General features: G+C 39.3%; 3 protein-coding genes across 3 annotated transcripts; all 3 read left to right on the top strand.

Annotated features, from left to right (window-relative positions):
* The first annotated feature begins 2,206 nt into the window (after positions 1–2,206).
* LOC123307067 (52 kDa repressor of the inhibitor of the protein kinase-like) lies at positions 2,207–3,871 on the top strand. Its single transcript, XM_044889269.1, has one exon. It carries the CDS (start codon positions 2,207–2,209, stop codon positions 3,869–3,871), a length of 1,665 nt encoding a protein of 554 aa, XP_044745204.1.
* Positions 3,872–6,681: 2,810 nt separating this feature from the next.
* LOC123307066 lies at positions 6,682–8,898 on the top strand. Its single transcript, XM_044889268.1, has 4 exons — positions 6,682–6,922; positions 6,992–7,204; positions 7,344–7,972; positions 8,074–8,898. Exons 1-4 carry the CDS (start codon positions 6,682–6,684, stop codon positions 8,896–8,898), a joined length of 1,908 nt encoding a protein of 635 aa, XP_044745203.1.
* A 4,125-nt stretch (positions 8,899–13,023) lies between these two features.
* LOC123308484 lies at positions 13,024–14,486 on the top strand. The gene is made up of 2 exons (XM_044891147.1): positions 13,024–14,107; positions 14,354–14,486. Exon 1 carries the CDS (start codon positions 13,069–13,071, stop codon positions 14,104–14,106), a length of 1,038 nt encoding a protein of 345 aa, XP_044747082.1. The 5' UTR covers positions 13,024–13,068; the 3' UTR covers position 14,107; positions 14,354–14,486.
* The last annotated feature ends 308 nt before the right edge of the window (positions 14,487–14,794 follow it).

Raw genomic sequence — 14,794 nt, 5'->3', positions numbered from 1 at the left:
TATAGTGACGGCGTTTACATTTGTGGATTCGCCATTAAAACATTTTGAATTTTGAAACTTTTTCGTTAGCGAGTGTGAATAAGTGAGTGTCGAGAAGACTTCTGAAAGTTATAAAGTTATTGGTACTGGATAAATAAGTTTGTGAGTGTAAGAAATATTGTATAATTGAAACGTAAGTGCTTTATTTCGAAAACTGAAGATGGAATTCAAAATGATGTGCAATATTTTTCAGGTGTACTATCCAGAAAATGCCAGGTGTGAAATGTGTGTTTCTGGATTGCTTCAATACGTCGAGCTTAAATAAAAACCCAACATTAATTTTTGCTGGGATAGGGAACCTCAGATTCATGAGGTTCGTTGCTCAATCTAAGTGCTCTTGGTTTTTCCTTAAAAACTTAAAAATCCTTCTGTTTAGGTGTTTTTAACCTTGGTGAGTGTCTCAACTATCCTAGCTGATATAGTTTTTGCTTTGATACAATTATTAATATAGTTGTACAAGTGATTCCACGTGTATAACCTTAATCTTCGCAATGTCAAACGAGAAGCCCCGGGGATGATCCCCGGGTGTTTTCATTCCTTTCCCCTAGAGCTTCGAAAATATTATTAGATATTGAAAATTCAGCGGCGATTTGAATCTCCTGAATGATGAATTGAATCTGTTAAAGAAGACTGCCACTGACGTAGGTGACAGTGATTTAATTGTACACATTGAGGGCCTTAGTCAACAACTTGAAAAGAACAAAACAAATGCTTCCATTATTCCCAGGATATCTTGCAGGTATTCCTCTTATGACAGAGGCCCTTATTGTGTTATTGTTGAATCTGTTCAGGAGAGTGTGGGAAACCCGAGGGAAACCTTAACCCAATGAACATTAGCAAACTCCTACATCAAACCTATTATAGAGCCAACACTTAAATTAAGAACATATGTCGCAAAGGACGTAAGAGGATTGGTGTTTCCGTCACTACCTATGAACAGGCCAATTGGTTTGTTGATAAGCACACATTCCCTAGCGATAAGTTTGATGTATATATTCCTGCACGTATGGTAACATGCATGGGTATAGTGAGAGATATAGGCTCGGAGATAAATGAAGACGATTTAATTCTTTGTGGTAAGGGACAGATGCCTGAGGCTCCTGTAGTTAGAGTTCGTAGGTTTAATCGTATGGTGACTGACACACTAGGTGTCAATCACCAGGTACCAACTGGTACCTGTCTTATTACATTTCAGGGAACCAACTCTACCAAAATATTTGGAACTTTTCAGCATTAGAATCGAGGTACCACTATATATCCCCCCTGTTATACAATGTCACAAATGCTTAAGATTTGGGCATGTAAAAAACCAATGTCGGGGCACCTCTAGGTGTATTAATTGTGGGAGCTCACATGACTCTGAAACACATTGTTCTAGCGCCTCCAAGTGCGTACACTGTAAATCTCCACATCCATCCAATGACCGCAGTTGCAGGGAGTATATTAGACAACAAAAAATGCGTGAGATCATGGGAGTTCATAATCTCTCCCATAATGAAGCAAATGCAGCCACTAGACCTCAGCTGGGACCTCTCCCGTCTGAGTTTCCCAAGTCAATACCCAATTTTTCATCCTTCGAGTCTTCTAGTCCGAATAACAACAACGTCAGAAGCTTTGCCTCTGTTGCCAGAGGACCCAACAAGCCTGCTCCAAAAAATAAAGAAAAAAAGTGGACTCAGGTATATGATAGAGCTGCTCATGAGAGGGCTCTAATCAGTGGCGTATATAGGGGGGGCCCAGGGGGCCCGGGCCCCCCCCCCGAAATGAATAAAGAAAACTGAACTACTCTAATAAATTAAACAGGCTCGAGAAGCATGGCTACGGCGTCTGATGTGAATATACAACAACTGTTTGTTCGCGTGACGATTTCTAAACTGGTTGGGAACCTATACGCAGGATCAGATCTTAAAATTCGGAACATGCGTACCAGTTACAAATCTCCGAAGCTCTGATCATGTCTTTGAATCCGCGAACGGTTCTTTTCTATCTGCGCTTGCGTGAATAAAGCTAATCTGTAATACGCACGACACGGCTGAAGCCGCTAGGACAGTAGTTGATGATTACCTAAATCTCACGTTTGCGTTCTAATATCTAATATAATAAGTCGTAAGAGTATTTTAGTGTTCTCGGGTCGTAATTGAAAACTGACTAGTGAAAGAAAATCACAATGAAGAGACAAAGTTCAATTCAAGATTTTTTCACGAAAAGACAAAATGTGGATAGACCTGGAGTTGAAAATTTAGAAGCCCGCGTTGCCGTGGAAGGACAAAGTGAAATTGCTTGTGCCGATGTCTTTCAAACGAGCTCCTCTGGTCAAGATGTGGAAGGTATTTTTCAAGTTATTAAAAATGTAAACGATATTGGAAATTACTGTCAAAGGAGTTATATTTGTTCATTAACAAATGATGAAAAAGTTTCATTGTTAGAAAATGTATGGAAACCTCAGTCTGGTTACAAATTTCCTACCACTTCGATTTCAAACCACACGAGATCCTTTCAAGCAAAATGGCTTGAAGAATTTGAGTGGTTAACGTATTCAGAGGAGAAATGCGGAGCATTTTGTAAATACTGCGTGTTTTTCACTCAGAGCGAACATGTAGGGAAAGGAAATCACCAATCATTGGGAATATTTGTGACCCAGCCTTTCATAAATTTCAAAAAAGCTAGGGAAATGTTCAAAAATCATCAAGATTCGAAATACCATAGGCAATCCATTTTGATTGCTGAAAACACAAAATCCTTGATTAAAAAAAAACGTGAAAGTGTTATTGATCAAGTGAATTCTCGAAGAAAATTAGATATTGAGAATAATAGAAAGAAACTGGTTGCTATAATTCAAACTATTAAGTTATGCGGAAGGCAAATGATTGCTCTCAGAGGTCATAATGATTCTGGACGAGTGAGTCTTGAAGAACCTGACGAAAATGACGGAAATTTCCGATCATTGTTGAGATACCGAGCTAACAGCGGAGATAATCTTCTTAAGGACCAATTGATCAGTGCTGGTGGAAAAACAATGTACACAAGCCCTGTCATTCAGAACGACATCATTAACACATTTGGTTCTTTGATTCAATCCAAAATTGTGGCAAAAGTAAGGAATTCTATCTTCTATTCTGTTTTAGCGGATGAAACCACTGATATAAGCCAAATAGAACAATTTTCACTTTGCATTCGCTATGTTGATGAAGAAACTTTCAAAATCAGAGAAGATTTCCTAACGTTTGTCCCCGTTCATGATGTAACTGGTGCAGGTTTGGCGAAAACTGTATTAGAGACCTTGTCAAATTTAGGTCTTGATTTGAACAAATTGAGAGGCCAAGGATACGATGGTGCTGCCACTATGAGTGGCAAGTTCAGAGGAGTTCAAGCTGCTATCAGAGAAAAACTACCATTGGCCCTTTATACACATTGTTCTTCGCATACACTCAACTTGTGCTTGTCAGATGCAAGTAGCATTTCCTCTATTAGAAACTGCATGGGTGTCATTAAAGAAATATGTGCATTCTATCATGCATCAGCTAAGAACACAGAGATTTTAAAATCCACGATTTCAGAGTGCTTTCCTGATGAAAAGAGAAAGAAGCTGATTTCATTGTGCGAAACGCGATGGGTGGAGAGACATGACTCAGTTATTCTATTCAAAGAAATTTTAGAAGCTATCATACTCTCCCTACATAAGATAGAAGAATCTAGTGTTTCATCAACTAAAGCATTCGCTTTAAGTCGTGCCATTTGTACTTTTCCATTTATTGTTAATCTTTTCATTTTGAGCCAGATGCTGTCGACTACACACAGCTTGTCTGAGACCCTTCAGAAAAAAAAACATTGACCTTAGTCAGGCTATAAGCAACATCACAACTGTTTTAGACCTACTGTCAAAACAGAGATCAAATGCCGAGCAAACGTTCAAACCATTATATGAACAGGTGAAGACAATAGCCTCCAAACTTTTTGTCACAGAGGAGCTTCCACGATTTTGTCGGCTTCAAACAACACGCAACAATGTACCTTATACCACAGAAGAAGAATATTATAGACGAGCAGTTTATGTGCCATACCTGGATGATTTTTGTGAAGCGTTAAGGGAAAGATTCCAATCTCATAAAGACACAATAATATCTTTACAAAACATTCTTCCACAATTTTGTATCAGAACAGACATCACTTCATTAGAAGCTGCATTGAAATTATATGAACCAGATTTGTCATTTAACGACATTGTGCGAAGTGAGTTTAAGCTGTGGCAAGGAAAGTGGAAACAGGAAAGACCTGAAGTTCTGCCAAAAACGGCGATTAGTTCTCTAGAAAACTGTGACAAAGATCTATTCCCCAACATTTATATCCTTCTAAAAATACTAGCTGTCCTTCCCGTGTCAGTCGCTACCGTTGAAAGGACTTTCTCTAGCCTAAGAAGACTGAAAACTTACCTAAGGAACAGCACATCTGAGAATAGACTAAATGGTCTCGCATTACTCTCTATTCACAGAGACATCACAGTTAGCGACGAGGAAGTTCTTGATAAGTTTGCTAGTGTACCGAGAAAACTGGGGTTTGTTTTGTAACCATCTATGTAAGCGAATGTTCAGCTAACCTCGTCTTCATGTCGTCAATTAATTTTTATTTTTTCCACTTATAATAAAATGAAATTTCTCATTGTCGATTTTTTTCTTGTTCAAAACATGATGAAGCCTTTTGTGAAAACCTCACTACTCTATCAATTTCTCGTCACGTTGCAGGAGTCCGTTAAATGGGGATAGTTCACAGACGTGAGTGTTGGCTAGAAATAGCAACCAATGGTAATTTTTTTTGCATCATAACTTTTAAGATTTGAAAACAATGTGTACGAGATATTGATGAAAAACAGGGAGACTATGCCCAAAGTTATCCTTTGATTCTCAATCGAAAAATTGCATCCAACCTTATCTAACCATTGGATCATTTGATGGTGTAAGCATCTCGGGCCCCCCCCCGAAAATATTTTCTATATACGCCACTGGCTCTAATCAATTACTCTCCAACTTTTCTCAAGAGACCTACGGCTCCAGATGCCCAGGTCAACCCGAATTATAAAAAGGTTATAAAAGAGGTTAAAAATCCTCTTCCCCAAACTTCCTCCAACTCTATTACAATAGTAGACAGCATTAACAATATATTTAACGACGAAGATTCTCAAGAAAGTGCAATTAATAATTCAATACCAGATGTAAGTATAGAACTGCAGGTGGAACAGTATGTCTCGGATGGGAGTAGGGATAATACTCCCATTACTCCTGGTGAGGAAGAGATATCGACCATTTCTGCTGACCTTAGGTCCACCAATTCATTGCTCCCTTCAACTTGCTCCCCCATTCAAGATTCTACACTGGAACATACACTCTTTCCTTCAAAACCAGCTGGATCTAAGAGTACTTATCCAGGACCATCAGCCAGACATCATTCTCTTAAATGAAACTTGGTTAAAGTCAAATCTGAACGCTCAGTTGCCTGGATTCTATGTTATCAGAGAGGACAGATTGGATGGCTATGGTGGGGTAGCCATGGCCATAAAAACACATATACCTTACAGGATCATTCCTGGGGTGCTACAAGGCATGTCCAGTGGGGCCCAGGCAATTTTTGTGGAGGTTTTGGACATGTGTATTGGAACAATCTATGTTCCCCCAGACATAAAGTTGACATTGTCGAACTTACAGGTTATTCGTTCTAACTTACCTCTTCCATTCATTATTATGGGAGATATCAATGCTCAGAATCCCATTTGGGGATCTGGCATAAAAAATTATAATGGAGGAATTATAGAAGTCTCAATGCAGGACTCTGAATGGGTGCTACTCAATGATGGCGCCCCCACAAGACTGACTGCGCCTGGATCTAATCCAAGCGCACCAGATATAACACTCTGCTCCCCAGAGTTAGCCATATCGTGTGATTGGTCATTTATACCTGACTGCGCACAGAGTGACCACTTCCCCACAAAGGTTGTATTAAAAGATAACAATTTGAATCAAGCTACAAATTGACATGGAATACCTATCTGTCGAAAATATAACACGAGTGGACAAAACTGGTCAACTTACCAGAAGGAGGTCATACAATATATGGCACAACATCCAATCTCTGATACTACGGACTTATTACAGATGATCAACGTGGCGGCAGAAAAGTCATTTCCGAAAAGGTATAACAACACCCCCCCACAATACAAAATCCATTGGTGGGATGATAAAGTCACAGCAGCTATCAGTGATAGAAGGATGGCTTTTCGTACATATAAAAATAACCCTACTCTGCAAAACTTTCTCAATTTCAAAAAGGTGAGAGCTCAGACGAGGAAAATCATCAGGCTCAAAAAAAGGACCTCTTTCAAAAAATTCACAGAAAGCATTTCTTTCAGCAAATCTGGTAGAATGTGGAAGGTGGTCAAACGATTCTCTGGACAACAATCTGAGGTCTCCCAGGCTCCGCCATCAAAATCTTGTCTCCTGGGTATATTGCGAGATCTCAGCAAGGGTGGTGTCACGGTCGCGCCAAGACCTTTTGTAACTAGGAGAGATATCAGCATTTTCTATGGACGAACTCTTACATGCCCTATCCCACAGGAAAGACTCAACGCCGGGTCTAGATGGGATCAGCTACTTAATGTATATCCACCTGCCACCCTCAGCTAAAAGTGACCTTATACAGATATACAACAACTGCTTGAGATCTGGATCAATTCCGGAGGACTTTCAGAACGTCCTTATTCTCCCAATATTGAAAAAAAGTAAACCGCCCAACTTACCATCAAGCTACCGCCCTATAGCGCTCTCCCCTTGTATTGTCAAGATCCTGGAGACTATGATAAAGAACAGGATAGAACATAAGATAGAAGAGAGAATTGGTGAGACTAGCCCCACATTCGGATTCCGCAGAGGCTATTCAGTTAATGATTGCTTCACCTATTTGACAGGTTACATTTATACTGCCTTCGCTCAGGGGAAAAAAGTAATTGCAGTGTTCCTAGATATTAAAGGGGCCTACGATCATGTGATTCCCTCGGTTCTACAGAAAGATTTAGAGGATGCATGTGTTCCTGCGGCTGAATCCAACATAATTTTGGCGCTCCTAACCCAGAGACACCTGTTCATTGCGTCATCTTCCACCAGCAGAATTCTGGGCCCTGGTAAATGTATGGTAGGGTTGTCACAGGGGTCAGGACTGGCCCCTCCCATGTATAATCTATATTCGATTGTCCCACCTGGGGTACTCTCCAAGCGAGTTCGAGTTCTGGATGAATTCTAGAAATCTATTTCTATCCCCAGAGAAATCCACTGCCATGATATTTACCAGGTCTGGGGTGGTTCGGTGTACCCCTGTCATGAGACTGGGAGGAGCTAACATACCTTGGAAGAAGGAACATAAATATCTGGGCATGATGATAGAGGGAAATCTTCGTTGGCGGAAACATGTGGAGATGATTGTTGGTAAAACGGTCAGCGCACATAACACAGTTAAAGCCCTGTGCAGGAAATCATGGGGTGCACACTCATCCACTCTTATAATGGTCTATAAAGTACTGGCTGCCCCTCATCTTGACTATGGTAGTCTGGTGTATGGACGGTGTTCTAGGGAAATACTACTGAAGCTCGATAGAGCTCAATATGCCATCTTCAGGTCAATATTCTCCATGATGAAGTCTACCCCAACCAATATTCTGCTTTTTGAAAGTTCCCAGATCCCCCTTCACTTGAGACGTCGCTACAAGTATGTCACCAAGGCGCTCAGGATGTTACATCATCCTGTACTGGAGTTCATGGGTGATACGTCCCACCTTGAGAGACTTTGGTTTAATGGCACTGTTCCTCCATATATCCAGGCAATTGGGGAGCTGAGTGGAGAAACTCGCGTTCACAGGTCTCACACTATTCCAATTGTATCAACCCCACTAGCGGTGAGAATTCATCAAATAAAAGTTTACAAATCGGACTCCCAAAGTCGGCACTAACCAATCAACAAGACTTTCTGAAGCTGATTAACAAACGGTTTCCCCAGCATATTTTGGTCTTTACAGATGCCTCTCTTTCCTCTAATCCGGATTCAGTGGGATACGGTGTATACTTTCCCTCAATGGGAATAAAAACTTCTGGTCGTTTACCAGACTACTGGTCGATCTTTAATGCTGAATTATATGCCATTGGACGAGCGATGTCCGAGTCTCTGGAGCGAAACTTATCAAGAGTGTTGGTGGTTTCAGATTCGCTCAGCGCGCTGGAAGCGCTGAAATCCAACAAGTTCTGTTCTGATGCAGATATTGCTCTGATGAGAGTAAGACAACTCTTTTACACTGCCAGCTCAGCAGGTCATTCAGTCAGTTGCATTTGGGTGCCTAGCCACTCGTATATTCATGATAATGATGTAGCAGACAGACTGGCTAACGAGGGTAGATATGCTGAGAGCGTACCTGATATTTCGGCTGGGCCTCAGATCTTATGGTCTGGATACAAGAAATACATCCGAGACCTCTGGATTCGTGACTTCCTTGACCTGTGTAAGTACAAGGGCAAAATTTATGGTTCCTACGTACATCAAGGTAACTTCCCCCGTGTAGCGTGGTATTCAAAGCTAGACAAACCAAGAAGATTCATCACCACTATATTGCGTCTTAGATCGGGCCACTGTCTTACCCCAGCACATTTGCATAGGATAGGTTTAAGGGAATCTCCTAACTGTGACTGCGGAGCCTTAGGCGACCTACCACATATATTCCTTTCTTGTGAGCTTCACAAAGAGAAAATAGAACTTATGTATACCAAACTCTCTAGGGGGGCTTCCCCTTACCATTTAATATCTATGATATTATATTTACAAACAACTTAGATATGTTGGAATTACTTGTGCAATTTGTTGTAGAGTGTGAAATAGTACTGTAGCGCTTTGCTTTTGCTTGTCAGCTTGGACTTCCGCATGTGTTGGCCCTTTGTACTTCCTTATATCAACCCTACGTTTAGAGTGCTTGTGTTAGAGCATAATACGTGAGCAGTTGTGATAATGTAATGAGTTCCACAGAAACAAACGATTCTTAAGATAACCACCAAGAAACTTCAAGTTGTGCCGATCCTGGGATTGTTCTACAAGACTCCTGCGCCCTCGGGACCCTGGATCGCTGGAATTAATGATTCATTACTGAAACTGGGTGCATAGTCTAAAGGCTTAGCCCATATTCAAGCCTGCTCTGATAGGGGGCCGCTATTGGTGCAAGTGCTTGTCTGAGAAACAGAAGAAGAAGAAGAAAACCTAACATTTCACAGGTTTCCTGTGGACGAAAGGAAGAAGCGGACATGGCTAGACAAATGTGAAACACATTTTGATGAAGAGGATTATGAAAAAGACCTTTACCTCCAGTTACTTGGCGTCAAGAGAAGGCAATTCTAAAAATCTAATGCTGGTCCGAAAAATACTTCATTTGCGGAAAATATGCAGGAAATTCTACGGGAAGGTGAAGAAAACACTGTATCTGAGGTTCGAGCAGAGAAGCAATCACACCAACACCGTGACTACGAAGTTTTGCTTCAAGAAAACATAAAATTGAAAGCTTCCAATAAGAATTGAAAAACGGAATGTGTTCGATTAAAGAAGAAGTTAAGAGAATGCCAAGAACTTCTAAAAAAACAAAAAAAACTATTGTATTCTCAAAAAATGGTGAAGGAGAACATGATGGACAAAATTTATTCAAAGTTTGAGAGTGTCTTCAGCACTGAACAACTCCATTTGATTTAGAAAGAAGGCAAAAAGTGAATTGGAGCAACAAAGATATATCTAAAGCCTTACACTGAAAATGTTGAGTAAGAGAGCTTACACTTATTTCAGAGATAAACTCAACTATCCATTGCCATCCATCAGAACCCTCCAGATGTGGACTTCTAAACTCGATATTCATGCTGGTTTTTTCAGTTGTGTTTTCGAAGTTATGACAATTTTAGGAGAAGGCTTACCCGAAGTGGAGAAAATAGGAGTTCTGGCATTTGATGAAATGAAAATTAAATCTGTGTTTGAATACGATAGAAGAATGGATCAGGTTATTGCTAATCACAGCTAGATGCAATTTTTATTATTCCGTGGACAATTTTCAAACTGGAAACAGTATATATATAGTATATAGGATTCGATGAAAAAATGACACAGAAATTTTGAGCACTGCATGCGAAAAATTAAACAGTTCTGGTTTTTCAGTGGCGGCTTGTGTGAGTGATTGTGGAAGCTCCAACATTGGATTGCATGGTATGTTGAATGGAGACTACACTAACTGTTCTTTTGTCAATTCAAGTACTGGAACACCTATTTTTGTTTTTGCTGATGCTCCACATCTGTTAAAACTTGTCAGGAATTGGCTGTTGGATACTGGATTCCAATTACAAGATGGAACTGTCATCACTAAGCAGCCTTTTATCGATCTTTTGGATTCAACATTACACATTGAAGTGAGAACAACTTTTAAATTATCTCTAGAACATTTGACAGTTAGAGGAATTAAGAGACAAAATGTAAGATTAGCTTCAGAGTTATTGTCACGACATACTGCAACAGCACTTCGACATTACAAACCAGGAAATGCCAAACAAGCTATGGATCTTGCTGACTTTATAGAAATAGTAAACGATTGGTTTGATGTAATGAACTCTCACACAAAATTTGGTTTGTTATCTAAAAGAGGATATGGATTGGAATTGGAGAAACAGAATGAAATTCTTGATAAAATGTTCAATTTAATGAAGACCATGAAATGCAGGACAAAAAATTCCATGCAAACATTTCAGAAAGCTATAATGCTATCAATAAATAGCTTGAAAAAATTATTTTTATATCTCCAAGAGAAATATATCTCTATAAAATATATTATGACCAAAAGACTGAACCAAGATGTTCTAGAGAGTTTTTTTGGTCAGTTACGTCACCGAGGTGGAGCAGATGATCACCCCACACCTGTGCAAGCTCTCAATTACATAAAAATCATTATATTAGGAAAAAATCCAGGAATATTACAGCAAAATGTCAATCCGTTAGTTGATTCGAATGTGGTAGAAGATTATTTGACTGCTTGCCTTTTGAAAAACTTACCTTCATTAGATGTGGGGAAAGACCATTATTCGTCCTTTTCAAGTCTATCTTCTGCATCAGAAACAACACCAGAAACCACTATTGATGCCATTGAATATATAGCAGGATGGATTGCCAAAAAATTTCATAAAAAATACCCGGACCTTCATTGCCATCCTGGAGCTAATTTTGATGAACATAGTTACAGCTTGCCAACATGGGTACAACATTTATCTCAAAGAGGCCTTATTCAGCCAACTCCAGAATGAAAAGACAAAGTTTTGCTCATCAATAGATATTTCGAACAGAAAATTCCATTAGATAGAGATATAGACAAAATAAAGAATATAAAAAAAGGCCTGATAACTAAATTAAAGAATAAAATTGATTGTCCAACAGACTTACTCAATTGCTTCTTCAATTTGAGGATAGTTATTCGGGTTAAATACCTAAACCTGCTTCTTAAAGAGACTAAGAACCAGAAGCATAAAAGAAACCGACAAGTGGACAACAAAATAAAAAAAATACCAAAGTACATATCTATCAGAATGAATGAGTCGATATTGACAAATAAAACCCGTAGAATGTTGAGTACACTGAAATCTAGTATAGTCAAAGATGAAATCAGAAAATCATATATATCACTCAATATATTAAATGTGAAACTTAAGAGCTTATATGACAGACTTAAAATACTGCTCACGTACACTGAGTTTAATTACTTCATGGAATCAGTTCATGCGAGGTGCAGTGTACGGAGACGTTGGAAACTCCAGTTGCTGAGAAAGAAGCTGCATAATCTTCAGGTGAGGCAACGTCCTTGGGTACCTGGAGTGGTTGACCCTGTTGATGTTCATCATTTTCATGACCCGGTACTCAATTTCACTGAGGTATTTTTTGAACCGGAAGAACTGAACCTTTTATCGAAAGGCCCAAAGTTTCGACTAGTGAATGGTGTGGTACAGAGGCTTGAGTCTACAGATGCAACTATAATAAGAGCAGAGTGTGAACATGTGATGAGACAGGAAGTGCAGGAGATCAAGAATATGAGTTTTTTACATCAGGGCCACTTTAGCTTCAACACAATAAGAAAGATTAAAGAGAAGCTGAATAAAGAAAATTTGACTTTAACCAGAGCTGACAAAGGTAACATTATGGTCATTATGAGAACCTCAGATTATAAAGAGAGAGTACTGAGGTTCTTCTCGGAGAATGGTATTTTGAAGGTTAACCCAAAATTCCATACATTTGTAAAAAATGTCTGGAGAACAATCAAACAATGTAACAAGGTTATACCAGAGCATTCCTTGAGTTATGTTTCCCCTCAGTACACGACGATACCCAGATTATATGGACTAATCAAAACCCATAAGTCGGACATTCCAGATCAGATGCCGATTAGACCGGTTGTTTCCTACACTGGTTCTCCTACACACAAGCTTGCAGAGTGGTTGGCTGGGCATTTTAGACAGATTGCAGGATTTACTCCAGAATACTCGATTGAAAATAGTGTAGAGCTGGCTAATAAAATCAAGAATATAAAAATTCCACCTGGAGCGGTGTTGTGTGTTGATGTGGTGAATTTGTTTACAAATACTCCAATAAATGAAGCCTTGGAAATAATTAAACAACATCTTATTGACGGTAATTTGAGTGACATAGAAGTCATACAATATTATAGACTTTTTGAATGTTGTCTACGACAGAATTTCCTTATGTTCGATGGAGATTGTTATGCTCAGGAGGATGGCCTGTCCAGTGTCCCCCTTGTCGGCTGAGCTTGTAATGGACCACATGGAGAAGACCAAAATTTCCAAAAGTTGCCTTTTCAGAGAACATGTCATATACTACTACAGGTATGTGGATGACATCATGTCACAGAGTGTAAGTCATGTCACAGAGTGTAAGTCATGTCACAGAGTGTAAGTCTCTCCAACTACAAGCGGACGAACAATGGGTCACGAGGCCTCAGTTCAGCTCGGTGGGGCACCGCACGTAGAAGAAGAAGAAGAAGATGTGGATGACATCCTGTGCTTGTGGAATGGCAGCTTGGATGTGTTACAGAAGTTCTTAGAACACTTGAATTCAATACATCGAAAAATAAAATTCACGATGGAAGTTCAAAAGGAAGGAAACATTAAGTATTTGGACCTTAGCATTACAAATGACAATGGTAACCATTCCTTCCAGGTGTATAGAAAACCTTCTCATACTGGAGTGGTTATACATAACACTTCTTTCCATCCGTTTTCCCACCGTTTATCATCTATCCGCAGTTACGTATACAGGGCCCTTGCATTACCATTGTCATCAGTTGCCCTTGGTGAGGAGATTGATGTTATCAAACAAATAGCAAGGAATAATGGCTTCTCGGAGGGTTCAGTTGACAGGATGATATGTAGAAGGAATAGACAAGCTCTTGAACGAAGTATGTATATTAACCAACTTCAGCAAAGTGATGACGAACCTAAGCAATATGTATCACTGACTTTCAATGGGACGTCTTCCCACAGGATTGCGAAGATTTTGAGAGAACGGATTAATGTCATGGTTTCCTTCAGAACTGTTGGGACCGTGAGTGAATTGTTGATGAGTAATAAGGACAGAAATAGTCCACTGAATAATGCTGGTGTTTACAAATTGAATTGTACATGTGGTTCCTTTTATATTGGACGCACGAAAAGGAGTTTTGATGTTAGATTTAAAGAACACCACAGGTGCATTAGACAGAATAACACAGAGTCATTGTTTTCTGAACACATCTTGGAGACAGGACATCCGGTAGATCTCGAAGAAGGTTACAACATATTACATAGGGAGAGAAGGGTTGGAGTCCTTAATAATTTGGAATACCTTGAGATAATTAAGCATTGTAGATCCTGCCCAGATAAGATACTTAATGCCCAACTCTCAATTGAGCACCGAATTTGTGCACTACTTAAGTGGATGTGGAGACCGACAGAGGGCGCCTCCAGTTTGACAGTTGTGTGAGGTAGACATAATGTTGGTCTAGAAAAATAATCATAGAGCGGGACCGAATGTCAAGTGTCATTGTCCGATGTCAATATTTTTTTGTACCAGCGTTGAATTCTCTTTTCAGGGAGAACACATTTTTGGAAACCTTATGGTTAGAGACTTTTTTGAGAAAAATTGTTTCTTTGACGAAATATTGTACTGTAGGTTAAGAAGCTGATGTTTTGATTGTTGTGCATGTCTGATATTCGTCTATTCTTTTCAGTGTTGTGTGGTTTCATGACGAAACCGGTTACACACAAAGAAGTGGAGAGTTTTTATGGGATTGAAAATATAGACCTTTGTTCCTTTTTGTTTATTTATTCATTGTTTACCGTCCCATACTTTATGGATACACTATTATTATAAAAAAAATATTAATTAATTTGTGTACATTTTTTAAGTTCAATCATGAAATACATTTTTTCCGTGAGTCCTACATATGCATGTTATTTCACCCAGGTTGACTTTGATGCTCTCGTCTCCACCTTTTCCAGCAATTTTTCATTTAATGAGAAGTTACAATTGGGATGGTATGGTTACTTTGGTTCACGTTCATTTCCGTTATCTCTCTTAATTAACCCATTTAATGATAAGCTTCTGTTTTGTCAGAAATCATCATCTAAGATACTACAGTTTTCTTCTTTAGGTGTTCATCATGACGTTG

This window comes from Coccinella septempunctata, chromosome 2 (genome assembly GCF_907165205.1).
Source record: "Coccinella septempunctata chromosome 2, icCocSept1.1, whole genome shotgun sequence".
NCBI classification, from domain to species: Eukaryota; Metazoa; Arthropoda; class Insecta; order Coleoptera; family Coccinellidae; genus Coccinella; species Coccinella septempunctata.
This window is presented reverse-complemented; position numbering and strand designations above follow the sequence as displayed.